The 13,902-nt window shown below is 41.3% G+C and overlaps 1 protein-coding gene across 1 annotated transcript; it reads right to left on the bottom strand.

The window, feature by feature from the left end:
* Positions 1-9,419: 9,419 nt before the first annotated feature.
* LOC112401209 (melanoma-associated antigen B10-like) lies at positions 9,420-10,464 on the bottom strand. Its single transcript, XM_024747304.1, is given in 3 exon segments — positions 9,420-9,834; positions 9,836-10,208; positions 10,323-10,464. Coding segments are annotated over 3 exon segments (930 nt in total).
* Positions 10,465-13,902: the final 3,438 nt, after the last annotated feature.

Below are 13,902 nucleotides of genomic sequence, written 5' to 3'. Positions count from 1 at the left end.
CCCCCAATTTTAAATGGTCTAACAAATATCCTTATTCTTTAGTGAGGGAGAATCTGTTTTCAAGTTCTTGGTTTGAAGAAATGTACACATAAAGTATACACATAAAATGGTATATTATTCAAGTTTAAAAAGGAAGGAAATCCTGCCATTTGTGACAACATGGATGGATCTGGAGGACATTATGCTAAGTTAAATAAGTCAGGCATAGAAGAACAAATACTACACGATACTACTTATAAGAGCAATCTAAAATAGTCAAACTCATAGAAGCAGAGAAAAGAATGATGTTTGCCAGGGCCTGGAGGGAGAAGGAAACTGGGAGATATTAGAGGGCACAAAGTTTTGTTTATGTAAGATGAATAAGACCTAGAGATCTACTGTACAGCATAGTTAATAATGCTGTATTGTATACTTATAAGTGTGTTAAGAGGGTAAATCTTATATTAAGCATTTTATCACAAAATAATAATTATTATAAATAAAAAGGCAGTAGGAAACTTTTGGAGGTCATGGATAGCTTTATGGCATAAATCATGGTGATGGTTTCATTGATAGATTCTTACCTCTACATTCATCAAGTTGTATACATTAAAAGTGCACAGTTTTTTGTATGTCAATCATACCACAATAAAGTGCTTTAAAAAATTCCAGTTCTGGGCTTCCCTGGTGGCGCAGTGGTTGAGAGTCTGCCTGCCGATGCAGGGGACACAGGTTCGTGCCCCGGTCCGGGAGGATCCCACATGCCGTGGAGCGGCTGGGCCCGTGAGCCATGGCCGCTGGGCTTGTGCGTCCGGAGCCTGTGCTCCACAACGGGAGAGGCCACAACAGTGAGAGGCCCGCGCACAGCAAAAAAAAAAAAAAAAAAAAAAACAAAAAAAAAAAAAAAAAAAAAAATTCCAGTTCTTGGTTTGAAAATTGGGTTGGAGAAATGAAATATTGGATCAGAGATGAATATAAGCTCATTTATTCTGTCATTGATCACGTGACTTGAATATGTTTTGTTACTGGTCTTAATACAGGATTTATTTTTGGGGCTTCCCTGGCAGTCCAGTGGTTAAGACTGTGTTTGCACTGTAGGGGATGTGGGTTCGATCTCTGGTCCAGGAAGTACGATCCCGCATGCCACACGGAGTGGCCAAAAAAAAAAATATATATATATATACTAGATTTATTTTGTTTATTTGAGGTTAGAACTTTTTGAAGATTTTTATCTTGTATATTTTAATACGTGATTTATGTAAAAGAATATGTACTTAGATACCCAGAAGTTGGGGAGAATTAATTTCTATTCATCATATGTACAATAAGTAGTTTGGGTTACTTTTCGAAATACAGTATCATATATTTGTTCATTTGTTTGATAATAAGCCAGCACATGGTATTCACTGCCTCTTTAGAGGGCATGGAAAAGGGAGAATTTTAGTTATTCCTGGGAAAGGCTGTATGAATAAAGATGTCAGTATTTTTTAGCACATGGGAACATTTAAAGGTGAATATCTGCTTTAAAAGAGGCACACATCAATTTTGCTATACATATTAAATTCCTATAGTATTCTTATTTATAATATAGTTAAACATATGCATCATATTGTCTATTCAAGGATAGAGCAAGATTAATCTCTAACTTTTAATAATATCCAAGTCATGAAGATAAATCTAAAAGCATAAATTTTCTACATTTCCATGTTATATGAAAAAAATTAATTCTTATTTATAAAAAAGGGATTAAATGTCAGATGAGAGTTTAAGTCTATAATTTTATTCTTGAAGGAATCACTGTGGAATGCTAAGAAGATTTGGTTTGAAAGAGCTTAGTAACTGTGTTTCCATGGACCTCCATTTTCAAAGGCTATTTTTCACAAAGTTGAGCTATTGATACTGTTTTACCATCTGATACTTTTTTGACATTCATGTAGCAATATTTCAAATGGGAAACTATATCTTGAGAGGATAGATAGCTAAAAAAAGAGTATGCAATCCTCTTCTCTTCTTTTCACAATAATCACAGCTTGGCCTTTGATCTGGCTTGAGACTATCCTTCTCTACAGCACAGTGGGAGGCGGCTTATTCTGCTGGAATTAAGTGGGGCAAGATGCCATGTGATAATAATAACTGCTTCTATCTCTCCTAATATGAAGTTTTAAGATACCAACTATTTGGTAAAGACAGATGTGTAATACATTTTCTGGATTTTTATCTCCTTGTTTTTCCTGCCAGTTAACATATTATTTTTTCTTTAAAAGCTCTAAAAGTTTCATGTCAGTGAACAGGAACAGAATATTTTACAGAAAAATTAAAAAGTTTTTTTTTTGTAAAGATGCACCCCTACTGATGAAGTGTTTGTGCTGGGAATGATAAGGGTAGTTTCCCTATTGTTCACACAGCAGGCTGTCATCTTTTTCTTCTTAATAGGGAAAGGTCTTATCCTCAGCATTGCTGCATGAGTTTTTCAGTTACTTGGCAGCAATAATAAAAAAAAAAACACAAGCAGTAAAGGACCCATCATCAACATCGTGACAAATAGTAGTTCCTCAGCTGGTTTTAATGGCCATATGGAGACATTAAATTTCTTGCCTTCAAGAATTAAGCCCAGTGCATAAGATCAGGTTGAGCTCTGGTATGTGCAGCAATGTAAAACATTTTAGCCGTCGTCTGTGAATTAGTATGTGGAAAAAAGTGAATAAACATGAGGCATTCACCTGAATAAACAAAGTACCCCTGGAATGCACAAGACAAACAGATTTTTCTAATTTAGATATCTGGATGCATATTTTTGGCACATCCTTATGATCACGGCCAGCTGATATGGATATTATGAGGTCATCTACTGTGTGTATGATGATGTCTGTTGGTAAAGCATTAATCAATAGAAATAAATACTTGGTTAAGAAATGCTGCCATTAATAAATGAATATTTAAAACCAATCAGGATGTGGGAGAAACCCAACATGAGATACAAACACTAACAAATGAAACTACCGGTAATAAAAATCAATAACATAACTATACTGAAGGTAAGGGGGAAAGAACTAACCCAAATAACCTTAGAAAATAATAACTTGACTGGATGCTAAAAGGATAAAAACGAAAAGAACTGTGCACAAATGTTATGTAGTCAGTAAATGTGTTTCTCATAGAGGCATTGATAAGATACTCTGAAACTAATTTATGTGAATACTAGAATTGAACAAATAAGTAAATAGGTTGTTAACAATAAAATAAGATTTCTTACAATTGGAGAAAGAAATTACAATTAAATAAACTGGGGAGATTAAAAAGATTCCTATGGTGTTAAATTGGAATCTGAGGTATTAATATAAACTCATTACAGACACACACACACACACACACTCACACACAGATATAAAAATAGATATGTGTGTATACATGGGTTAATACACAAATATTTCCCAGTCCTGGCTGCTGAGAGAGCCTAGAAACAATGAGATTCCAGTAGTAATCAGCATACCTAGAGACAAGATCTTGGTTTCTTAAGCATCATTCTTCTATAAAAGGAACCAAGGATCCTTGGAAAGGTGGTTCTTTCAGGGCTGAGATGGAAAAAATCAAAATGAGCTTGGAACATCTTGTAGAACCAGAAAAAAAAAGAATATTCTCAAAAGATACAGGGAAGAGAGCATTGTTGAAAGAAGACAACATTAGGAGAAGGACCTCTTAATGGCCAAAGCTTTGAGCAACAAAATAAATAATGCTAATATTGGATTATAACCCAAAGAATAAAAAAAATTCCTGAGTCCATAACAATATAAATAATTAAATATGTAGATGGAAGAGACACGACAGCTCCTCCTCATAGTGGAATTGCAATTAATAAGTATTTAAAGAAGGGAAATGGAAGCCACTATTAGGCATATATCACAGTGGTGATTACTGCATACTTAATCTACTAATGGGTGCTACAATCAGTGCATCTGAGGAGAGAACATATTTGCACTGTCTCAAATTATCTCCCTGCAAGATATTTGTTGACTACAGGAGAAATCATAGTAACTTTACAGTGGAAATGCCCAGCAGAGATCATTTTGACCAGGTGATCAAGGTCATTGTTGCCAGTAGTAATATGCATTGAAATCAGGAACCCTGTGATATTGGTGCACTGTTGAAAGAAATGGCACCATTTCTGTGGTTCTCCTTTTTTTTTTTTAATAAATTATTTTATTTATTTATTTTTTGGCTGCGTTGGGTCTTCGTTGCTGCACGTGGGCTTCTCCCTAGTTGCAGGGAGCGGGGGCTACTGTTTGTTGCGGTGCATGGACTTCTCATTGCGGTGGCTTCTCTTGTTGCAGAGCACGGGCTCTAGGCACACGGGCTTCAGTAGTTGTGAATCTCAGGCTTTAGAGCGCTGGCCCAGTAGTGGCATGCAGGTTTAACTTCTCCGTGGCATGTAGGATCTTCCTGGACCAGGGCTAGAACCCGTGTCCCCTGCATTCAGGTGGATTCTTAACCACTGTGCCACCAAGGAAGATCCTTTGTGGTTCTCTTTTCAAGGAACTATGACCTCAGTCCAGTAATGAGAAGATACCAGATAGGCCTAAAGTGATGGACATTCAGCAAAATAACTGATCGATACTCTTCAGGGCTGACGGTGTATTGAAAAAGCAGGAAAGACTGAGGAACTATTGTAGATTGTAGGAGTCCAGGGAGAAATCACAACTAAACGCGATGTGGGACACTGATTAGGATCTTTAGAAAGGATAATAGTAGAAAAAATTATGAAGTTTAAATGAGGTAGTTAGTTTGGTTAATGCTAGTAAGACAAAAATAATTTCCTTGTTCTGGTACTTGTATGATGGTTACCTAAGATGTTAACATTGGACAAGGCTGGATGAGGGATAAACTCTCTGCACTATTTTTGCAACTTTTCTATAAGTCTAAAAGTAGTTTCAAATAAAACGTTTTTAAAAATCGCCATTATAAAAAATTCAGGAGGACTTTCACGTTAGTTGCTGTAAACAACTTTCAAAATAGGCAGAATATATGAAGTGACTAGAAAACAGTCAGCACAAGATTATGATCCCCAAAAGTAGGAAAACAGATGAGGTAGGCTCCCCAAATGACCCTGTATTTCTGCTTAGAGGCAACGTCTAGACTGTAGTGCAAGGAGGATAAGCCACAACAGAGCGCGGTGGACTCATTGAACTGAGGATACAGTAAGTAGAGTTTGGGAATAGTAAAGCTGCTGAAATATGCAGAGCAAGTTGGTGGCGAGAAGAGAGCTGGGTGGAGTTAATGCTCCAGAAATCTGTAGAAGGTCCCCTTGGGTCTTTCACTGAACATTAAGCTGCTCACGTAAAGGGCAGGACTCCATGGGACTGGGCAAAGAGCAATTACCAGGGGAGTTAAAAAAAATACTGGAGAGCAGTGAGCTGAACAACTATTGGAAGACAAACATGGCTGGAAGACTTTTAAATATTGAACAGCCAGAGGGGAGCATCCTCTTTGAACACCCCAAGTAATTTGGTACAGTTTCAGACAAGTCTAAGCTGTAGGAATAGGATGAATGTAGTCCAAAAATAATGGCTACCATACAGCATCCTAACTGCCTTCAAATCACAGATTGGATTTCTGGGGAAGGCTTACATTGGAATAAGAGGCCCTAAGTCTAAAATGTTTATAGCTGCTATAGACCAGTTAGATAACAGGTTGTGTTGTGAAATTCTGGCCTCTCTGGACTTCATATTCCCTCTCATGGACTCTGGTCACTGCTCTCTCCCCGGTTCTTTCTAATGTTCCTCACTGGCTGGGGGTGTTCTGTCTGAACCCTTTCACTGACACCTGGTCGGTCTGATCAAATTCTTCTTTCTCAAAGTAAAGAGAAAAATCTTATTGACATTTCAGAATTTTAAAGCATGCCCAGAGGAATTCTGATACTCAAAGCATCACTGAAGAAATCCCACTTTCTATGGATGAGGGCTTAAGTTAATTTTCTGCTCAACCTACTTAGAAAACCTGGAAATTAAAATAACAGTGAGACAATATGTTTTCACCTAAAAGTTTGACCAAAATTTAAAAGGTTGATACAATAAAATGCCTGTGAGAGTGCAAATTACATACATTAATATGGGAGAATATGAATCAGTACAGCTTTATTTGAACAGAGTATCAGCAATATTCATAAAAATTTACAATCATCACATTCTTTCCACTTCAATCCAGTTTGCACTTTGCTGTGTATTTCCTATAAGAAAACATACATATTTGCCCAAGAATTCATGCTCAGTAATGTTGATACAAGTTCTATTAATCATAGCAACAAATGGGAAATAATTTATGTGTCCATCAGGAGGAGAATGTTTAAATTAATTATGGCACATACACACTTTAGAATACTTAGGAGTAGTTAAAAGAGTGAGATGAATCTATATGTGCTCTCAGGGAAAGACCCTGCATTCGTTTTAGTAAGTGACAAGGGCAAGAGACGGGACAATATGTACACTGTTATCCATGTATGTTAAGAAACTCACAATGTATTTTTATAACACATCTATGTAAGGAAAAGTCTAGAATCAATTTAAAAATAACACAAAATTTTAATTGTGGTTGCTTCTGAGGAGAGGGATGAATTCTAGAGGAATGTGATAGGGAAGGGGAATTGTGAGTTATCCATACTATTAGAATCTGGGGGCAGTAAGAGCATTTGTACTATTACTTAAAACCAAAATTTTCCTCAGGGGCAAACATAGAGACAAGAGGCAGTGGAAGAATGTTGACTTTTTCTTTTCTTATCAAGGATGGCACGTCTGCCACAGAACCATTTTCCACCTCCTAGAAGTACACCTGAGTTTTTAGGAGTTCTGTCTATATAGATGATCTTTTCTCATCTACTTCTTATGGAGGAGGCTTTGGTTTTGACCAAAAAGGCAAACTTAATCATTGGTATGTGGTCAGTGGCCAATCTCAAATAATTCAGCCCATTAAAATTCTACTGCAAATGCCAGGGTGGTTTCCAAAACCTCCTTTCTAACTTCAGGGTTATTACCCTAACAACCAGTAGATTCTGTGTTATAAGCCAAGGCCCTGTAGAGTCCACACCAAATCAGAGTCTTGTCACCAGCAGGCTTGCAAACACCAAGAATGTGGTGGAGGCACCCAGTGGGGATGAGGAGGTGTGTAAACGTCACTGTCTGAAGTGAACAGATACATGGAAAGGGCAGCTGCTGTCCCAGGGGTCCACGGTGACGAACGGGATCTGCGGGGAGTCGGGATGCTCCGAGTCAGGGGAGGGCAGGGCATACGGGCTGTCTGTTCCTCCGGGAGCTGAGTGCAGCCTCCAGAGGAAGATGCAGAGAAGAGCTGGCCAGCAGGTCAGCTTCCAGTCTGGACACGAGGGCACACTGGGGAAGACCCAGGGGCAGGGCGCTGTGATGCCGGAAAGTGCTGGGACTGGACCCCCGTGCCGGGACCGGGGCAATCAGCTCTCAGGGAAGCCTGGGGCGAGGAGCAGGAGGATCCTAGGTAAACGAAGCCCACAGACAATCCCCAAATGGTGTCTGATTCTCGTGTTCACCTTCCTTCTTTAGGCCTGCTTTTAATATTTTGGCTACAAGTTCCTCTTTCTTATTGCCTCAGAGACATCATGTAGCAGTGAGAAGAGAAATGAATTAAGAGACAGAAGGGCTGCCTCAGGCTGGGAGGAGTGGAACAGCATGGGCTCTGGAGGAATTTCGACCAGGGCTTTAGTTTTGCCCTGTCACTAGCTATGTGAACTCAGCACATTACCAAATTCTGTGAGCCTTGGATTCTTCTTCAATGAAGTGTGTTTGATAAGCTCTGTCTTCTAGGACTGTTGGAATGTGTATAATGTATGTAAAACACCTGGCACAGTGACTGGTGTGCATTGAAACTTTAAAGAGTGGCAATTTTTGCCATGATTTTTTTGACCCAGATAATACCAACCCTCCTGCCGAGAATTTTTGTTTTGTTTTGCTGTTGTTTTAAACCAGGAGATATCTGAGAATGTGCAGTGCTATAGGACACTGAACATCAAGTCAGCCAAAAATTCTGCTTAACAAGAAAATATACCTCAGTAAGTCATGCCCCTTAGAGGATGTATTATTTAATTTGGATGTTGGGGAATCCTCCCCATCTGGATGCAACTCAAAGCTAAATGTGTGTCAAGAACCAACTCCTTCTCTCCCTCCCAGCTGCCCTTGGATCCAAATCACCCCTATTTTCATTCATTTAACTCCTACCAAAATCAAGCCCTCCCATAGGGGTCGCCAAATTTTACTCACATTAACCCAGTTAAAATACCCTACTAATGGAGCAGGCTCTGTTTCTCCCAGTCCAGGTTAAAGAGTAGGATATGGGCCCAGTGGCTTCTTGGCATCCCACCTCAAGGAAGTATCACCCTTATTTATCAGAATCTCCTTGGTGATGATGTGGATAAAACACCTAGTTTGTGCACTGGGACAAGAGCACAGGGTACCTTCCACTCCCTCCCCACGTGGAGATTTCTCTCTGGTTAATCCATGATCCCCAAATAACCGCTAAAAGCAGTTCTCCATCGGAGGCTCAGTTTCTCAACTCTGAGACACACCATGCAAGGGTCTGGCCCTTGCTCACCACCCTCACACACCCTCCTCTGACCCACCACCCATCTTAACTGAAAATTACCTCTCACTGAAGGACTTGAGGTTTTTCCAAGGCTCCAAGTTGTCTTGCCTCAGGACATTTATACTTAAGTGCTCTCATCTGGCCCTCCCCCTCCCCCTCATCCTTTTTTTTTGCTTGTCTTTTTTGTCTTAGAGGGCATCTCACCATCTTCCTTATATGTTAGCTGCTGCTAGACTCTAATTCAATGGGAAAAGGCTCAGTCTTCTTTTTCTTACCACCCCCCATCCTACCATGGAGCCTTCCAAAGAGCAGATGCTCAACTAATGTTTGAGGGGAAAAAAAATGAACAACTTATTATGATTTTATTTCTCCTATATTATTGAATAAACGAAGCAAGTTCAGGTGTATAACTTTTATTTTACAGAACAGCAAAATACAAGGAATAAGGGAAACCGAGAATTGATCATCTTTTACATTTTTCTCTATTTTTTGATCCCAACTATTTTACTGCTAATTTCTTTCACATTTCTAAGGAAATGCCTATTACAATGCTATCTTTTCTTGTTCCAGGTCACTAAAAAAGATGGAAGGTTACCCTATTTGTTTAATAAAATGGCAAAACTATTACTCTTAAACTTCATAAACAGCATTAAGTATGTAACCAATATCATTCATATACTTAGATTCTGAAGCTAATTAAACTTTTTTAAAGAAGAAGCAACATTTGAAAACCTTCAACAACAAAACATAAATCTGTAAGTTATTCTAATATGCTATTCACTGTGATCCCTCCAACACCACCTAAGCCCCTACACTACTGCAGGAAGGTGCTTCAGATTTCACTACAGGTGGGAGAAGCTGCCCTGGAAGTCGGCCCCAGAACGCACACTGGCCACGGCACCAGTGAGAAGCATAGCTGCAAATCTGGCTTGGGCTCTCTCTTCCTCATCTCTCAAAGCCTCTTGATACAAGAGTGGGAAGGCACTGGGGACCGTATCATGAATCTTGGCCAAGAATTCAAGGACTTTCATCTTGCTGGTTTCAGCATGGGCTCTCGGGCCCCACAGGAACTCATAGCGTGGAGGATCACTGTTGGCCACCTGGCGGTACTCCAGGTACCCTTCCTGCACCAAATCTTTGGTGATGAGCTTCTTGGGCTCCCCATGGATGAAGTGCTTCTTTCCAGCATATATCCCCATCACATTGAGTACTTCCCTGATATCCTCCTCAGTGGCGCAGTTGCCCTTCATGAAGATCACAGAGGACTGTCATAAGGAGGCCGGTCTTGGGCATGATCTCCTCACCCCTCATCCTGTCATCACTGGTGCACTGAAATTTGCTGACAAGGGCGTAGCAGTGCCTGGTGGGATCGACTTCCTTCACATCAATGCCAAAGGCCAGCACCATCAGCTCAGAGGCTCTCCTGAGGATCTCATGGAACTGCTCTTTGTACTTTTTGATGACATGCTTCAGCATACCCTCCTTTGTAATGGGCTCTCTCATGTTATACTTGCACAGCAGGAATTGCACCAACAGAATTGCCTTCTGGTCTACAACAGTTCTGCAGGAAAAATCAGTGCTGAGTGATGCCTGAGAGGTGCTTGGTTTTTCTTCATCTTGGCTCTTGGCACCTTCATCAGATCTTGTGCATGAAACACCTGCAGAAGTAGTGGTAGTGGATGGGGCTCTCTGAGACCCCTGGGATCTTCTACCTGACCCAGAAGCAGGGGAGCTCTGGAGATTACCACCAAGAGGAGGGGTGGGGGAGGAGAGAGACTCTTCTTCCTTTGCTGCAGGGGCCTGAGCATCTTGGAGATGCTGAGCCTCACTCCGGGCCTGACTGTGTTTCTCACGGGCACGGCGCTTGCTCTTCCAGCCCCGAGGCATGATGACACAGGTCAGGGCCAGCAGGCGGGAGTGTGCGCAGGAAGGCAGGCAACGAGGGCACCTGGGGGAGGGACAAGGAGATGCTGTGAGCACCTTCAGCGGGGAGATTCCTCCCTGGCTTTAACCAAGGCCACCTTTGCAGGGTCCTTGAGGGCACTGCTCGAGGACCCACAGGGCTCCTTTTCTGATCAGCCTGTCCCCTGAGACCCCTGCAGAGAAGTCAGTGTGCCTTGGGCTGGCAGGTCTAGGCTCTGTGTGGTCCCCTCTGTAATCCTCTCAGTTCACATTTAGGATCATCCTGTCAACTGTTGGCAGGGCCCGGCCATCCTCCCCTTTACGGCTCTGAAGCTAAACTCCTTCCACCAATGGCCTTCCCTCCCTAAACCCCACCCCCCATCCCAGGAGGAAATGAGGGAGAGCCTTAGCGGGCCACCCCTGCTGGGGCCTTCCAAAGCTGACAACAGGAGCAGGGGTTGATGGGTTTAATATTGATGTCAGTATTTCAACTGCTGTAAAATTATAAACTTTTATACTTCAATGAGTCCCAAGGAGCTAGTTCCTTTGCTCGCGGATGCAGGCATGCTTCACGCCGTCTAGAGCTGCACTTAGCCTTCAGCTGGCTGCACGAAACAGAAAATCAGACCTGCCCCGCCCCTCCGCGTCCTCTCCCAGAGCCCGGCTTATGTTGCTTACGAGCCTCAGATCCACAGTCAGCCAGCGTTGCGTTTCCGCAATATCATTCATACACTTAGATTCAGTCATTGCTCATGTTGCCACCCCCTTTGTTAGGGTTTTCAGTCGTCGCTCATGTTGCCACCCCCACCAGGCCAAGCCGCCCCCCATCCCCGGCCCCCGCCGGAGTTTGACAGCCCTGCCCGGGGCCTCCCAGGGTGGACCGCAGGGACAGCAAGTGTGTGTGCCGGGTTGAGCGTGCCTTCAGTCCTCGCTCAGTCTCCTCTCGACGCCAAATAAAGCCTAGGATGTTTTCCTCTGTTGATCTGAGACCACCAGCCTCAGATCAACGTCTTCATTCCCTGAAACCCCGAGGCAAAACTGACGGTGCGTTGGGCCTAACAGTCTTGCCGCTAGCCTTTTAGCACGCGTCGGATTGTAGCAGGGATTCTATGATGTCTCCTTTGTTCTAAGGAGGCACGTTCCTGCAATTCTAACTAAGCGTCCTCCTTTCACTCGCAGCGTCTCCTCTCCCCTCCAGAGACCTGAGACCCTGGAGGTGGAAGTCAGTCAGTACCTCATGGTGACAGCTCTGCCCTGGGTTTCCCAGGAGCGAAAGCGGGGGTGGGGCTCTGTGCGGGTTCCTCTATTCTGGGGTGGGTTGTCGCGTCATTCCTCAAGGTGGAGGCATGGAGTAGGGTGTCCTCCTCTTGGCTGCTTCTTTAAAGACTTCCTGGGAAATACTAACTCTCTGAAAGCTCTGAGCTGTTTCCCTGCAAACCTTGCAGAAAATGGATGAGTCCCAGGCTACATACCAGACGGGAAAGTTGCAGTATAAGGCGGGGTCCCAGGACACATGGTGGGCTGTAAAAGAAAAGGCACACTGGCCCATAGCGTTTGTTCGCCAGCCATACTTAGACTTTGGGGAACCTTCTACTCTAAAAGATCTACTTTCTGAGGAGAAGAGGCTAAGCTACAGGATTTTGTGAGACCTAGCTCTTTTATATTACCTCACATTGCTCAGTCCAGTGTGGTCACTTTTATTTTTTGACCCTCATTCATACTAAGAAATATATTTATATCTCTAACAAGTGTGTGTGTATATGCATTTTTTCATGAAAGAACACCTACCCTTGTTAAGTGTGATTCATTCTTTCCATTCCTTATATTTGATCATAATATTAATTTTTTTAAAAGGTCAGTCCTGATCCTCTAAAGAGGTTTCATGTGGTTATTGCACAGCCTCTGGACTCATTCTGTTTCAAACAACACCAACCTTTGGTGCCATCCTGGCCCGTGGGCTCTGAAATGCTGCCTCAGATTCCTTCAGTGAAGCAGTAGAGACTCATGGTCCCAGAGCACAGTGGAAGAATCCAGGGCTCAAGTTTAAAGGCTTTCCTCCAGTCAACCCTGTCATCTGCCTCTCTTGCAGGCTACAGACCTGTCTCGAATTCAGGGCATCCCCCTACCTGCCCACACTCAGGTTCTTGTTCAGTGAAGACTTACTGTCCCTCAGGGATTATTTAGTTTTGTGTTTTTGCTTTTGTTAATGTTTTTTCTTTATTCCTTCTATAATTTTTCCATGGTTGATTTTGGGTACAGGAAACAGTAGCCCATGTTTGATTGTCATTAGCTGCTATGGATAAGGTACTAAATCTGTAAAAGAATTAAGGAAAATCGATATTCTTACAATATCTGTTCCTCATGAATACACATAACATACTATTCTGGTTGAGACTTCTTTTTCCAAAGTCTATCAGGAAACTCTTTTTGTTGCCTCCATGTAGATTATATACATTTTTGTATGGTTTCCTTCTAGGTATGTTTTTTATATTGTTGCTTTTGTCTTTGGTGTATTTTCGATTAACATGATCTAAGTAATTGTTGATTGTTTCAGGCCAGTCTCTTGATATTGCTGTGGTGATCTTTTTTTCCACCAGGTTTCTGAAGATCTTTATATATTTGACTATTCTCTGTGCCTATTCCCTTAGATTTTTAATTAAAGGATCAAATTATTACCATTGTTATCTTTTGCTTTTCATTACTCATGACTCTTATTTATTTGCTATTGTTATCGATATTCTTACAATATCTGTTCCTCATGAATACACATAACATACTATTCTGGTTGAGACTTCTTTTTCCAAAGTCTATCAGGAAACTCTTTTTGTTGCCTCCATGTAGATTATATACATTTTTGTATGGTTTCCTTCTAGGTATGTTTTTTATATTGTTGCTTTTGTCTTTGGTGTATTTTCGATTAACATGATCTAAGGAATTGTTGATTGTTTCAGGCCAGTCTCTTGATTTTGCTGTGGTGATCTTTTTTTCCACCAGGTTTCTGAAGTTCTTTATGTACTTGACTATTCTCTGTGCCTATTCCCTTAGATTTTTAATTAGAGGATCAAATTATTACCATTGTTATCTTTTGCTATTCATTACTCGTGACTCTTATTTATTTGCTATTGCTGTATATAGCTCTGTACTGGCTATGTGTTCTTGTCCAGGTTTTTTTCCAGATTTGAAATTAATAGACTTTTTTAAAGAACAGATTTAGGACTACAGAAAATTAAGCAGAGAGTACAAAGAGTTCCCATACAGCCACTCACTTCTTCCAGTTAGTTTCTCCTATTATTAACATCTTGTATTGGTTCAATGGGTACAAGTTCATTTGTTATAATTGATCAACTAATAGTGATACATTATTATTGACTATTGTCCACTGTTAATAACACATTTCACTTTTTGAGCTTTACACTTCTATAG

The sequence above is a fragment of the Neophocaena asiaeorientalis genome, unplaced genomic scaffold (genome assembly GCF_003031525.2).
Source record: "Neophocaena asiaeorientalis asiaeorientalis breed wild unplaced genomic scaffold, Neophocaena_asiaeorientalis_V1.1 scaffold833, whole genome shotgun sequence".
In the NCBI taxonomy this organism is placed as follows: domain Eukaryota; kingdom Metazoa; phylum Chordata; class Mammalia; order Artiodactyla; family Phocoenidae; genus Neophocaena; species Neophocaena asiaeorientalis.
This window is presented reverse-complemented; position numbering and strand designations above follow the sequence as displayed.